This window comes from Scyliorhinus torazame, chromosome 7, assembly GCF_047496885.1.
Source record: "Scyliorhinus torazame isolate Kashiwa2021f chromosome 7, sScyTor2.1, whole genome shotgun sequence".
Taxonomy (NCBI): domain Eukaryota; kingdom Metazoa; phylum Chordata; class Chondrichthyes; order Carcharhiniformes; family Scyliorhinidae; genus Scyliorhinus; species Scyliorhinus torazame.
The window spans coordinates 276,036,297-276,049,810 of NC_092713.1; the positions used below are offsets into that span (position 1 = coordinate 276,036,297).

General features: G+C 45.1%; 1 protein-coding gene across 3 annotated transcripts in view; it reads right to left on the reverse strand.

The window, feature by feature from the left end:
- The window catches only part of LOC140427053 (organic cation/carnitine transporter 2-like), a 332,051-nt gene that overhangs the window by 224,595 nt on the left and 93,942 nt on the right, over positions 1-13,514 (reverse strand). For all 3 annotated transcript variants that reach the window (XM_072512506.1, XM_072512505.1, XM_072512504.1), the window contains exon 4: positions 1,594-1,765. In XM_072512506.1, coding sequence (XP_072368607.1) covers positions 1,594-1,765 — 172 coding nt within the window. The remainder of the gene's footprint in view (positions 1-1,593; positions 1,766-13,514) is intronic.

The window sequence follows — 13,514 nt, forward strand, 5'->3', positions numbered from 1 at the left end:
GGCTCTGGAAATAGTGGATTCATCGGTGGTCATCTTCTAAGATTCGATAGACTCCGCAACAATTCCTACAGATTGGAGAGTAGCTAATGTAACCCCATTATTTAAATGTAGGGAAAATTCTAGAATCCATTATCAAAGATTTTATAGCAGAGCACATCAAAAATAAAGGCAGGATCAGACAGAGTCAGCATGGATTTATGAAAGGGAAATCATGCTTGACAAATCTACTAGATTTGTTGATGTAACTAGTAGAGTTGAAAAGGGGGAGCAAGTGGATGTGGTTTATTTGGACTTTCAGAAGGCTTTCGACAAAGTCCCACATAAGAGATTAGCATGTAAAAGTAAAGCGCATGGGATTAGGCTCAGTGTATTGAGATGGAAAGAAAAAGGTTTGGCTGACAGGAAATAAAAAATAGGAATGATCGGATATTTTTCCAAATGGCAGGTAGTGACTAGGTAGTGGCAGGCAGGTAGTGAGGTATGAAGGGATCGGTGCTGGGACCTTATTGACAATATATATTAATAATTTAGTTGAGGGAGCGGAATGTAATTTCTCCAAATTTATAGATAACACAAAGTTGGGTGGCACGTGAGCTGTGAGGAGGATGCAGAGATCCTTCATTGTGATTTGGACACGTTGAGTGAGTGGGCAGATGAATGGCAGATGCAGTATAATGTGGAGAAATGTGAGGTTCCACTTTGGTAGCAAAAACAGGAAGGTAGACGATTATCTGAATGGCCATAAATTAGGAGAGGAGAATGCGCAATGAGAGCTGGGTGTCGTAGTACACCAGTTGCTGAAGGTAAGCATGCAGGTGCAACAGGTGGTAAAGAAGGCAAATGGTATGAGGGCCTTCATGACGAGAGGCTTAGAGTACAGGATTGGACATGTCTTGCTGAAATTATACAAGGTGTTGCTGAAGCCACACCTGGAATATGGTGTGCAGTTTTGGTTTCCTTATCTGAGGAAGGATGTTCTTGCACTAGAGGAAGTGCAGCGAACGTTCACGAGACTGGGATGGCAGGACAGATGTATGGGTTAGGATTGTATTTGCTGGAGTTCAGAAGAATGAGGAGGGGATCTCATTGAAATATATAAAATTCTACTAGGACTAGTCAGGGTAGATGCAAGATGTTCCCAATGGTGGGTGTATCCAGAACCAGAGGTCACATTCTGAGGATACGGGCTAGAGTATTAGGACTGAGATGAGGAGAAATGTCTTCACCCAGAGAGTGGTGAGCCTGGGGAATTTGTTGCCACAGAAAGTAGTTGAGGTCAAAACATTGTATGGCTTCAAGGAGCAGTTAGGTATAGCATTTGGAGCAAAGGGGATCAAAGGGTATGGGGGGGAGGGGCAGGATCAGGCTAATAAGTTGGATAATCAGCCATGATTGATGGTGAAGGCTGAAAGGCCTCCTCCTGCACCTGTTTTCTATGTTTTTGTGTTTTATGTAATACGTGGATGGTGTTCATCCGTGTTTCTGGTCTCATGCCAGAGTCTCTTTTACTTCACCTTGGTCAAAGTCAATTTAACAAGGTAGCAAAACTTTCAACTACCGATTATATAAGTTACAGTTCGAATTTCTACCTACCACCACAAAGGAATATAGAGCAGACCAGGGAGAGACAGGGCCAAAAGCAATATCCACCAGGTTCGTATGAAGTATGCAACCAAAGGCAGGACCATATAGCCAAGTGCAAAGGAAATGCCAATTCCTGCTGTAGCGTATGTAACCCGAACGGATTTTCCAAGGATTTCCGATCCTGGAACAAGAGAATAGCCAATGTCAACGGGGATTTCATGTGATTTCCTAATTTGATTTCACTACCGGTTAAAAGTAAGATTATTCATCTGTTCAATAAATGCTTTCAGTAATTTGGTCAAATGCTCTTTAAACATCACTCTGCAAAGGAAACTGTGTGAAGGATCTCAAATGTAGCAATATCACCTCAGCCCATCATATGCCGCTCCCTGAAGCTCATGAACACAAGCAGAAATGAGAAAGCAATGGAGTGTGGTACATGATAGGGATGAGAGTTAAAAAAAATTAAATGCATTAAAAACAAAAGTAAAATTTCACAAACAAGTTTCTAGCAGACATTGGAACCGAATATTCAAAAACATAGTCCGAGATGGCGGTAGACCAACCAACACTCGTCTCATAAAAGGTTTTTTCTTTATTCTTTAAGGGGTGTGGGTGTTACTGCAAGGTCAGCATTTGGTTCATATCCTTAATAGCTCTTGAATTGAATGGCTTTCTTGGCCATTTCAGAGTCAACCACATTGCTGTGCATCTGGAGTTAAATGTAGGCCAAACAAAGTAAAGATGGCAGATTTCCTTCCCTAAAGGGCGTCGGTGAACCAGATTTGTTTTTACAATATTTGATGATAGTCTGATCATGAAACTATCTTTCAATCGCTAATTTATTAATTAAATTAAAATTCCAACAGATGTCATTCCCAGAGCTTTAGCCTTGGCCTCAAGATTACTAGTCCGGTGGCGTTACCACAACACCATTGTTTCCCCCACTTATAAAAGCTTATCCCACTGATATTCAAAGTCTCTCATCCTACATATTTTTAAAAAAAACAATGTTTTTGCCTTTTTTACTCAACCAGATATGCACTATTAGCATGGATCAGCACTTTTAAAAAATCAAAGTACTTTTCACTAATTACGTTCTCCGAGTTTCTTTCTTTGGGTGGGAAAAGTGGACTGTAGCCCTTTGGCTATGCTGCCACCTTTCCAGCCATATTTGTGGAGACTGAATAAAAAGAGAAGTGTCAGATCACATGTCACCATGCTGGCGGGGCCAGGCTCTAATCAAGCCCACCCTGCCAGCCAATTAGGCTCTTGAAAGATTGAGGATGAGGAAAGAAATATATCAAATAATAAAAATAAAGGAAACTACACCCCCGCCCTTCCCCATCATGGGCACAGAACCCCTAGTACCTCCCCCATGGAACCACCCCTGTCACAGCCCTCTGGTACAGGCATTACGAGGCGGCAGTCCCCAGGCATGACCCTCTCCACCTGCGTGCCTCCGGCAGGTTTTGTTCGCCAGATGCACGTCATAGGGGGCCTGTCATGATTCACGTCAGTCTGAGAATGGACAGTCCAATGCCTGATCTGCATGGGCAATTAAATGCAAGTATTCCTGATTCATCATTTGGGGGGGGGGGGGAAGAGGAAACAATCAAGTGGGGAAATCCCACTTGCGTTAAAACTACTTTGGGACTCTCGCTCGATTCTCACTCTAACATTCCTTCCCGCCAAAAATGGTGGCAGGAAACCCTCCCACAGAGTTAACAGAAGGGATTTTCTGATCTCCCTACTGCTTGTTTCTCATGCAGGAGGCGACAGGCCGTTTGTCGGTGGCAGGATATTCTGGTCTCATCGCTGTCAATTTGATGTCCCTTTGACTGCACCCCACGCTGCTGTGTAATCTGCGGTGGGCGTGCTCCATCGGCGGGACCAGAAGATCCCGCTGGCGTGAAGAGCCGGGAAATTCCAGTCAATATTTCAGGTCAATGACTTGTCATCGGAGCATTATTTCTGTTCTTTGTTAATTTTAAAACTCTATTGTAGTTAATATAATTGATTGCATTAGCATCATTTACAGAGGATAATGCAGTTAGAGGGCACATTCCTCGACACAAGAAATTCTGAGACTTTTTGGCCAGGCACAGATGTTTTTGGCCTTACAACTCTGAAATGTACTGCTGTTCGGTGTCCTATCACCCAAGTCGGCTGGTCAACCAAGTTGGGAATTACAGACAAAGACCTCAATATTCCATTGACCCTAAAAGTTGCTCACGGTCAGAAATGGACTGTTTGAGTGGGCAGAATTCCTGCACTGCCAAAGTTTCAATAATATTCCAACTACTCTGAGAATTCTGGCTGCTGTTTGCTGTTCCTCCCTTTATGTTCTGAATTCTAGCCATATTGGATTTACAAGCATTTCTATGTTTAAATGAAGCACTTTAAAGGGATGATTTTTCACTCCCAGCCCTTCAGCATGAGGCTACAGTATACCATAGACCCACAAAACCTGAGAAACATTCCAGTGTAGAAGGAGCCCATTTGGCCCAACAAGTCTGCAAGAGACCCCTACCTAAGCCCACTCCCCCTGCTCTCTCCCTGTAACCCCACCTAACCTGCACGTAATTGGACTGTGGGAGGAAACCGGAGCACCGGAGGAAACCCATGCAGACACAGGGAGAAAATGCAAACTCCACACAGTCACCTGGGCCCCGGGTGCTGTGAGGCAACAGTGCTAACCATTGTGCCAACATGCCACCAATTCGGAACCAAAGGTGCCAACCAGAGACAATTTGCACACATTGCATCACATGTACCGGTGGCATTGTGGACACAGTACACCAGGAACGCATTATTCTGGGCGCAAACATCTTCTTGGGTCAAATATGCAGACTGCAGATGTGCAAGGTACACATTTTAGGGGTGGACTATTGGATACAACCATTAAGGAAGTAGAAAATCCTAGTGCTCTTGGGTTACAAAAGTCAGCAAGAAATATAAAGGACTGGGTATGTTTGGAAGCCCAATAAAAGCAATGGCAATGTTTGTACATATTGCACTGCATGGAACAGACAACTGCCAGTGAGTATTTGAGAGTGCTGAGGCTACAGCCAAAAGTTGTGATTTTCATAGCTTTAGTCTTCTTATTTATTTTAAAGGGATGTCTCCTCTCAACATGAGTGTGTTCTGTGCCAGCAAATAGCAGCGACACCCAAGGAAGCACTCTGGGGACAGAAATTGGTCCGTCGCACCCAGTTGTGGGAGCTAAAATTGGGTGATGATTTATTTGTTCTTTTCCAATATTGCAGATGGCACAGTGCCAAGTAGCATCTTCTGCTTGCCACCACTGTCAGGCCTATGAAAGACCATAAGACATAGGAGCAGAATTAGGCCACTCGGCCCATCCAGTCTGCTCTGCTATTCAATCATGGCTGATATGTTTCTCATCCCCATTCTCCTGCCTACTTCCCATAACCCCTGATCCCCTTATTAATCAATTAGTGCCTAAAAGCAGGCCAAATTTGTAATATTTCTTATTGGATTTTTCTCAACCTTTTATTCCAGGGCAGATATCAAATGTAATATCTGACTGACGACCATAAATCAGATCACATAATTCACCATTAACTAAGGTTTAAGTCTGGGATCTTGCTGTTTTATATGACACTGAAGTTCTTGGGTAGCAGGAGAAGCAAATGGATGATCTGTGCCTGCATGCGTGTCAGGAATTTTGGATACAATCCAGTATAGTCATGATTCAAATCCATTTATAGTGAACTAGTAAAGTCCTGTACGTTAGCTGTGGGTGGAATTTCTACCCAGCCCAGCCCCCATGTCAAGGAGATGTATCCAGGGGAACCAATGGTGTCCCATGGGAACTTCCACCCATTCTGCCCTTAGGACGTCAGCTAAGCTCAAAAAGCTGAAAACCAGAACAGTGGTGGCACAATGGTTAGCACAGATCTCACAGAGCCAGGAACCTGGTTCAATTTCAGCCTTGGGTCATTGTCTATGTGGAGTTTGCATGTTTTCCCAGTGTCTGTGTGGGTTTCTGAAAGGTGCTCCGGTTTCCTCCCACAGTCCAAAGATGTGCAGGTTAGGTTACAGAGGTAGCGGGGAGTGGACGTGGGTAGAGCAAACATTTGAAGGGTGGGAGCAGAGTCAATGGGCTGAATGGCCTCCTTCTGCATTGTAGGGATTCTATGGTTCTAGGTGCCAATAATGAGGTCCCAAATCTTTACGTGGGAAAGGAAATGAATTCCAGAGGCTGGTGTGTGCCCTACTGAACACAAATAAATGAGGGAAGAATTTTTGTGTTAAGCCCTAAGCCAGCCTCGTCTCTGCTATTGAAATAGAAACATGCCAGTCTGTCATTCAGGCCGATGGTGGCAGGATGGACAATGTTGAAACACACGCTAAGATGTAGTATATCCACCCAGGCCACTGATAATATGACTTAAGGAAATTTGGCATCTCCACATTGACTCGTACCAACTTTTACAGGTGCACCATAGAAAGCATCCTATCTGGCTGCATCACAGCCTGGTATGGCAAATGCTCAGCCCAAGATTGCAAGAAATTTCAGAGAGTCGTGGACACCGCCCAGTCCATCACACAAACCCACCTCCCATCTATTGACTCTATCTACACCTCCCGCTGCCTGGGGAAAGCGGGCAGCATATTCAAAGATTCCTTCCACCCGGCTTACTCACTCTTCCATCAGGCAGGAGATACAAAAGTCAGAGAACACGCAGGAACAGATTCAAAAACAGCTTTATCCCCACTGTTACCAGACTCCTAAACAACCCTCTTATGGACGGATATGATTAATACTACACTCCTGTATACTTCACCCGATGCCGGTGTCTATGTATTTACATTGTGTACCTTGTGGTGCCCTATTACGTATTCTTTTCATGTACTAAATGATCTGTTTGAACTACGCGTAGAAAAATATTTTTCACTGTACCTCGGTACAAGTGACAATAAACAAATCCAATCCAATCATGTAATTTGCTACAGATGTGAGAACAGGCGTGGATGGATGATGCGTCCCTTGCATCAATGTTAAAGATGCGTTAACAGTTTATATTGCTCCACCACAGAGCCCAATCCTAAATTCCTGAAATTAGAACAGCATTTAAAATATCTACATCAACCTATGTTAGTGTGCGACCATGTACTAATTATGGGCCAGCAAAGATTAATCAGGGGGCATCAGAGAGTAATAACCTTTTATTTACAGGTATTTACGTAATTTGTAAAATAAATAAATGATCATCTCACAAGAGCATGAAAGACCTGACATGCAAAACGCGAACTCTAACTGGAACAATTTTCTCACAGTAAAAGAATGTTAGGAATGTGCTGCTCAACAGAACAGACATTGTTTATTTTAGGGGATTTCATGGTGGTGGTGGAATCTTAGCGATTTGATTGTTAGTGGGTCGTGTTTGATTTTCTCATGTGGAATTTAGTTCGGGGACAATGAAAGCACCCATCAGTCTTACATAGTAATGTGACGTTTGGGCAGTTATGAGCACAGGAATATAGGAACAGAAGTAGGCAATTCAATCCCTCGTGCTGACACTCAATAAGACTTAGCCAGTCTGCAACCTAAAATATCTTGTACATATTGTTACGGGCAAGAGGGGGTTTCAGCTAAAACAGCCCTGATTTCTCCTCACCAATCATCCAGAAAGAGGAAGATGTTCCATATCACTCAACAACCTTGGCTCACAAAAGTCTATGGCTCTCCAATGCAGAAGTATGAATTGATTGAGGATTTACTGCTCTTCTTGGGAACATGTTTCCCATTTCTACTACACTTTGTATGGAGAATTGTGTCCTAACGTCTGCAGAATGGCTTTGGCTCTGATTTTAAGGTTATGACCTCATGCTGTACCAGCAGAAAATGTTTCTCTTTACAAATCCTTTCAAAATCCTCAAATAACACAAACAAATCATCCTTCAACTTTCTACATTCCGGGGAATACAAGCGTAATTTGGCATTGAATGAATGAACTACAGAGCATCTAGTTTAAATAATTTATTATGGAACAAGTACCTGATGAGATAACTAAGATAATTGGAGAGCTACTGCAAAATACGTCTATCCTCCAGCACAACCTACTACCAACTCCCAGACTACAGGGTCACGTGGTGGGTTTACACTGCCACTTAGTGGTCGGAGGTTGTGCACATCATTATGTACAAACTTGCTTTATGCATATCATCACATCCCCTTTCCATTGGAAAATGACATTATTTCCATACATTAAATTACTTTTTTATATTTCACCATGATATACATGTTCAGAATTTTTTACAGTCTGTCACAAGTTCAGTCTTTCTGGCTTGCACCTTGTAGACCTTCTCAGTGTCTGCTGAACTTGCAACAGTCGTTCATTTTCTTCAGTATTTGTTGCTTGCGTTTGATGTTCTTCATGTTTTGACGTATCATCCTCTTGTATTTGTTCCGTATGTCCTTCAGATGTTTTAGGTCTGTTGAATGCTTCTTCTAGTGGTTGCATCACAATGGTTTGGGGCGTTTCGTAGACTCATCGGCAAACCACTTTGTGGATTTGACTTGAAATCTCTCCCTTGCCTCTTTTTTTTGACAGAGTAGTTGCCTTTCTGCTTCTGGATGAGCAAATTCCCGCAACACTTGGAACTGAAGCAGTTTGCACCGTCTGCCTTTTGTTTGCTTCCCGAACTGTGTGCAGATATACACTCTCCTGCACAGTGTGCCATGTCATACCATTGTGTCGATATCCCAGAGAATGCCTGGCCAACAGACCGTGTCTTCAGTTCTCTTTTTACACTTTTTCTTTCCATTGTCCTCTGTATGGAGTTCACTCAGAACCACCGATCTTAAAGATTTCAGAATTACTATTCTCTTTCTTTGCAGCAAAACTCCATTTGCAACACTTAACTCTGCTCTCGCGTTGTAAAAACCGGAGCAGGATTCTCTGGGTCATCCTTCACGAAGATATCTTCTCACCTTTTGCAATATTGGGTCCGTCTTTGTTTCTTCACTTAGTTTCACACCATCAGTACAGGTCATCCACTGTGGAGGTTCTTTATTGCGCTTCTTGACACATACCATTGAATTCCTTCTGTAGGAACTTCAATATGCTTAATGACACCCAAGGCAGTCATTCTCTCTAGCTCTGCCTTTACTTTACCACTGAATGGCGCCGGCACAGGTCTCGGCACATAAATCACAGGCTTCGCATCTTCGTTTAATTGAATATTGTACGTGTATGGTAACGTACCAAAACCTTGGAAAATTTCTGGGAAATCATTCAGCATGGAGTCTCCTGAGGGATGAGGGCCTGCTGCAGCATTGTCTGCACTATAGGCTCGTCAGACTAGCTGTAGCTCCTCACGCGCCTCAACTCCAATTAAAGGTCCGCTGCCAACACAGAAAATTTCAACTTGTGAATTTTGTTTTTGACATCGTCATCAAGCTCACATGCTCCCAAAGCCAAGATTTCATCACCATTGTAATTTCTTAACAATACTGTCCTGCCAACTATTGTTGGTTGAAACCGCAGCATTTTTACATAATAATAACAATCTTTATTGTCACAAGTAGGCTGTGAAAGGTTACTGTGAAAAGTCCCTAGTCACCATATTCCAGCGTCTGTTCGGGTACACAGAGGGAGAATTCAGAATGTCCAAATTGCCGAACAGCACGTCTTTCGAGACTTATGAGAGGAAACCAGAGCACCCGGAGGAAACCCACGCAGACACGGGGAGAACGTGCAGACTCCGCACAGACAGTGACCCAAGACATGAAAAAAACCAGAGGGCAACCATAAATGCACAATGTAAATACATAGACACAGGCATCGGGTGAAGCATACAGGAGTGTAGTAGTACTCAGTAGTGAAGATATGTGAAGAGATCAGATCAGTCTAAGAGGATCGTTTAGGAGTTTTAAACAGCAGGGAAGCTGTTTTTGAATCTATTAGTTGGCGTTTCAGACTGTTGTATCTCCAGCCCGATGGAAGAAGTTGGAAGAGCGAATAGGCCAGGTGGAAGGGATCTTTGATTATGCTGCCTCTTTCCCAAGGCAGCAGGAGGTGTAGACAGTCTTTTAAAAAAAAACATTTTATTAAGGCATTTATGATTTTATAATAACAAAGTACAAAAAACAAATGTAAACATAATTCAGTATGTAACCCCCCCCCGCCCCCCGCAGCCAACAACCATACCCAGCCAACATGGTTCATACACAGTCCCCCAGTCCCTCCATCTCCTCTCGCTGATCCCACCTAAACTAAACTGACTCCCCTACCACCCACCACCCCCGTTCCCTAACCAACCCCCTCCTATCGTATCTGCTAACAGTTTAGTTTTCCCCAAAGAAGTCGATAAATGGCTGCCACCTCCGAACGAACCTTAATATTGATCCTCTCAGGGGAAACTAAATTTTTTCAAGCCTGAGAAACCCAGCTGTGCCGCTAACCCATATCCACGATTTTGGGGGCTCTGAGTCCCTCCAGGATAATAGGATCTGTCTCCGGGCTACCAAGGAGGCAAAGGCCAAAACATCAGATTCTCTTGCCCCCTGGACTTCCAGATTTTCCGACACTCCAAAAATCGCCACCTCTGGACTAGGGGCCACCCTCACCCTCGTTTTTAACACCGTGGACATGACATCAGCAAATCCCTGCCAGAATCCCCTAAGCTTTGGACATGACCAAAACAAGTGGACATGGTTTGCGGGCCCACCTACACACCTCATACAACTGTCCTCTATCCCAGTGCTCACAAGCTTGTGCCCCTACAACACACCGCCTCTTTCCGCTCCCACACCGACCCCTCCCCCACTACCCACTTCCTGATCATAGCTATATTTGTAAATCCAAAACAAAATAACAATCTCAACCCCCCTCAACAAACTTATCACCTGCTCGCCCCTCACTGCGCTTCCGTGAGCTAGCCCGCCCAGCTAGCCAATTAGCCCCCGCCCATGGCGGCAAGCATCCTACCCCCCCACTGACCTCACTCCCACCCTGCTCAAACATACATAAGCAAAACATCACAATCCCCAACAAAGCCAAAGAAGAAAATTCCACCCAGCATCCCCCATTAAAAACAAAGTTTACCCACATTCATAACTGAGCAACGGCCTAAAATTCAGTGCAACACAATACATACAAAACCCAAAGAAAAAAGAAATTTAACAGCAGATCAAGAAGACAACTACTTGCCCCCAAGTTCAATGTCCTCCATCACCAGGCAGATCCCTATCCTTAACAAAGTTCATCGCCTCATCTGGCGATCCGAAATAAAGTTCCTGGCCCTCATAAGTGACCCACAAACACGCTGGGTAGAACATGCCGAACTTCACCACCTTCTTACAGAGGGCCAATTTCAGCTTGATGAAACTCGCCCTTCTTTTGGCCAGTTACGCACCCAAGTCCTGGTAAATACGCAGCTCGTTGCCTTCCCACATGCAGCTCTTTGTCTGCCTGGCCCACCTCAAGATCTGTTTCTTGTCCAGGAACCGGTGCATTCGTACCACCATCGCCCTCGGCGGCTCATTCCACAGCGGCTTCGTCATAAGCACTCTATGCGCCCTGTCCACCTCCAAGGGTCGAGCAAACACACCTCCCACCAGCAGCTTCTCGAACATACGCGCCACATATGCACCTGCGTCCGATCCCTCACTGCCCTCTGGCAGGCCAACGATCCTCAGGTTCTGTCTACATGATCTGTTCTCCAAATCTTCCAGTTTCTCTTGCAGCCTCTTCTGGTGATCCTTCATCAGCCCCATCTCCACCGACATTGCGGCTAGGTGCTCCTCCAGCTCAGCAACCTCCTCTTCGCCTGGCCCAGGGTTTCCAGTCTCTGCTCCACACGGTCAATCCCCGTCTTAATCGGATCCAGGTATTCCTTTCTCTGCTGAGCAAATTTCTCCTGGAGAAAGTCCACCAGTTGCTCCGTCAACCACTGGGCCGGCAGCTTCAATCCCTGACCATCCGTCATATTCTCCTGTGCCGCAGACTCCACTCCCATCTTCGACCAACGCCCTCTCCTTTTCAGACCACTTCTGGTCCACAAATCCATACACTGGTGGGGAATCCTTCTCCTCTACTTCACCAGTCTCCTGTTTTGTCGATCAAATCCACCGTAAATCGGGGAAAGAGGTCCCAAAGGTCCACCACGAGCGGGAGCTACCAAATATGCGACCACTCACTCCATGGCCGTCACCGGAAGTCTGTGTAGACAGAGTCAATGGATGGGAGGCGGGTTCACGTGATGGACTGGGCTGTGTTCACGATTCCCTGTAATTTTTTATTTAACAATGCTTGAAAATATTATTTTTGGTCCAAACTGGATAGCCTCACATTTGCCTGCACTGAAGTCCTTCTGTGACAATTTAACCCAATTGCTTACTCCATCAATGGTGTTTTGCAATGTTATGCCCCCATCCACATTGTTTACCAATCTTTGTGTCATCGGCAAGCTTGGATATATAGCTTCCTATTGTGTTATCTGAAGAAAGTGAATAGCTGAGGCATCAGCAGAGATCTTTATGGGACATCACTATTCACCCAATTCCAATCAGAGTACATATCCATCTCTGCCTTCTAGTATCCAACCAATCTCCTAAACAGATCAATAATTTCCCTTTAATTCTATGAACTTTAACAACAGCTAACATTCTCTACAAATGTCTTTTAGACGTCCATATAAATGACATCCACAGTTATTCTCTCCCCACTACTTACATCCTCAAAAAATTCAATTTAGTTCATTAAGACAGAACTGGCGTGATCTATTGGCCTCGTCACACCCGACTCGAGAGTCTTACAAAACTCTGCTGGAAACCCGTTGAGCCCCAGAGCATTCCCCAACTGTATTCCCCTGATATTATCCATCACCTCCCTCATTCCCAACAGCTCCTCCATTACCTGCCCTTTCCTCTCCTACAGCTCTGGTGCTCCAACCCATCGAGAAACCGGCCCATATCTCCCACCTCAATCCCCACTGTTTGCCACCGCTGAAACCCCCCATCCAACCTCACTGGCACAAACCGGTGATTGCCACGAATTGGAGCCCACACCGACGCTCCAACCCACCGAGAAACCGGCCCATATCGCCCACCTCTGCCCCCCGGCTCTGCCTTGTACAACTTCTCATAGTACCCCCTGAACACTTCATTTATCTTTTCTGGCTCCGACACCAACTCCCCCTTCTCCATCCTTACCTGCAAAATACCCCTCGATGCTGTCTGACAACGCAATTGGTGGGCCAACATACAACTCGCCTTCTCTACATATTCGTACTGCACCCCCATCAACCTCCGCAGATGCCCCATCACCTTTCCCGTCATTAACTGTCAAACTGACCCTGCAACCTTTCCTCTCCACCAGCAACTCCTTTGTGGGGGCTGACAAATATCTCCCAGCCACCTCAGCTATCTCGTCCAACAGCAGCTGGTGCTCTTCCCTCCTCCTCCTATTCCTATGCGCCTTAACAAAATAATCTGACCTCGGACCACCCCCTCAAAGCTTCCCAGAACGTGGCCACTGACACCTCCCCATACTGATTAAACTCCACATAGTTCCTAATTGCCACTCTCACCTTCCCACAAAATGCTTTGTCCGCCCGAGGACCCAAATCCAGCCTCCATCCCGGCATTTGCACCTACCCCGAACTACGCCTCACATCCAGCCAATACAGCGCATGATCTGAAATCTCAATTCCCGCATATTCTGCACCTACCACCCCCATCAGCACCGCCCGACTCACCATAAGAAAATCAATTCTAGACGACACGTTGTACACGTGCGAGAAGGAGTGTTCCCTCCTTCCAAGGTTCCTGAACCTTGTTATGGGAGAGGCGTTTTCAGAACCCCAAAATGGATCATGGAGTTCAACCAACCTCCCCCTTAAATGTATTGTTGCTTGTCCGAGCACACGGCTTGTTCTCCAGGTGTGGGATTACA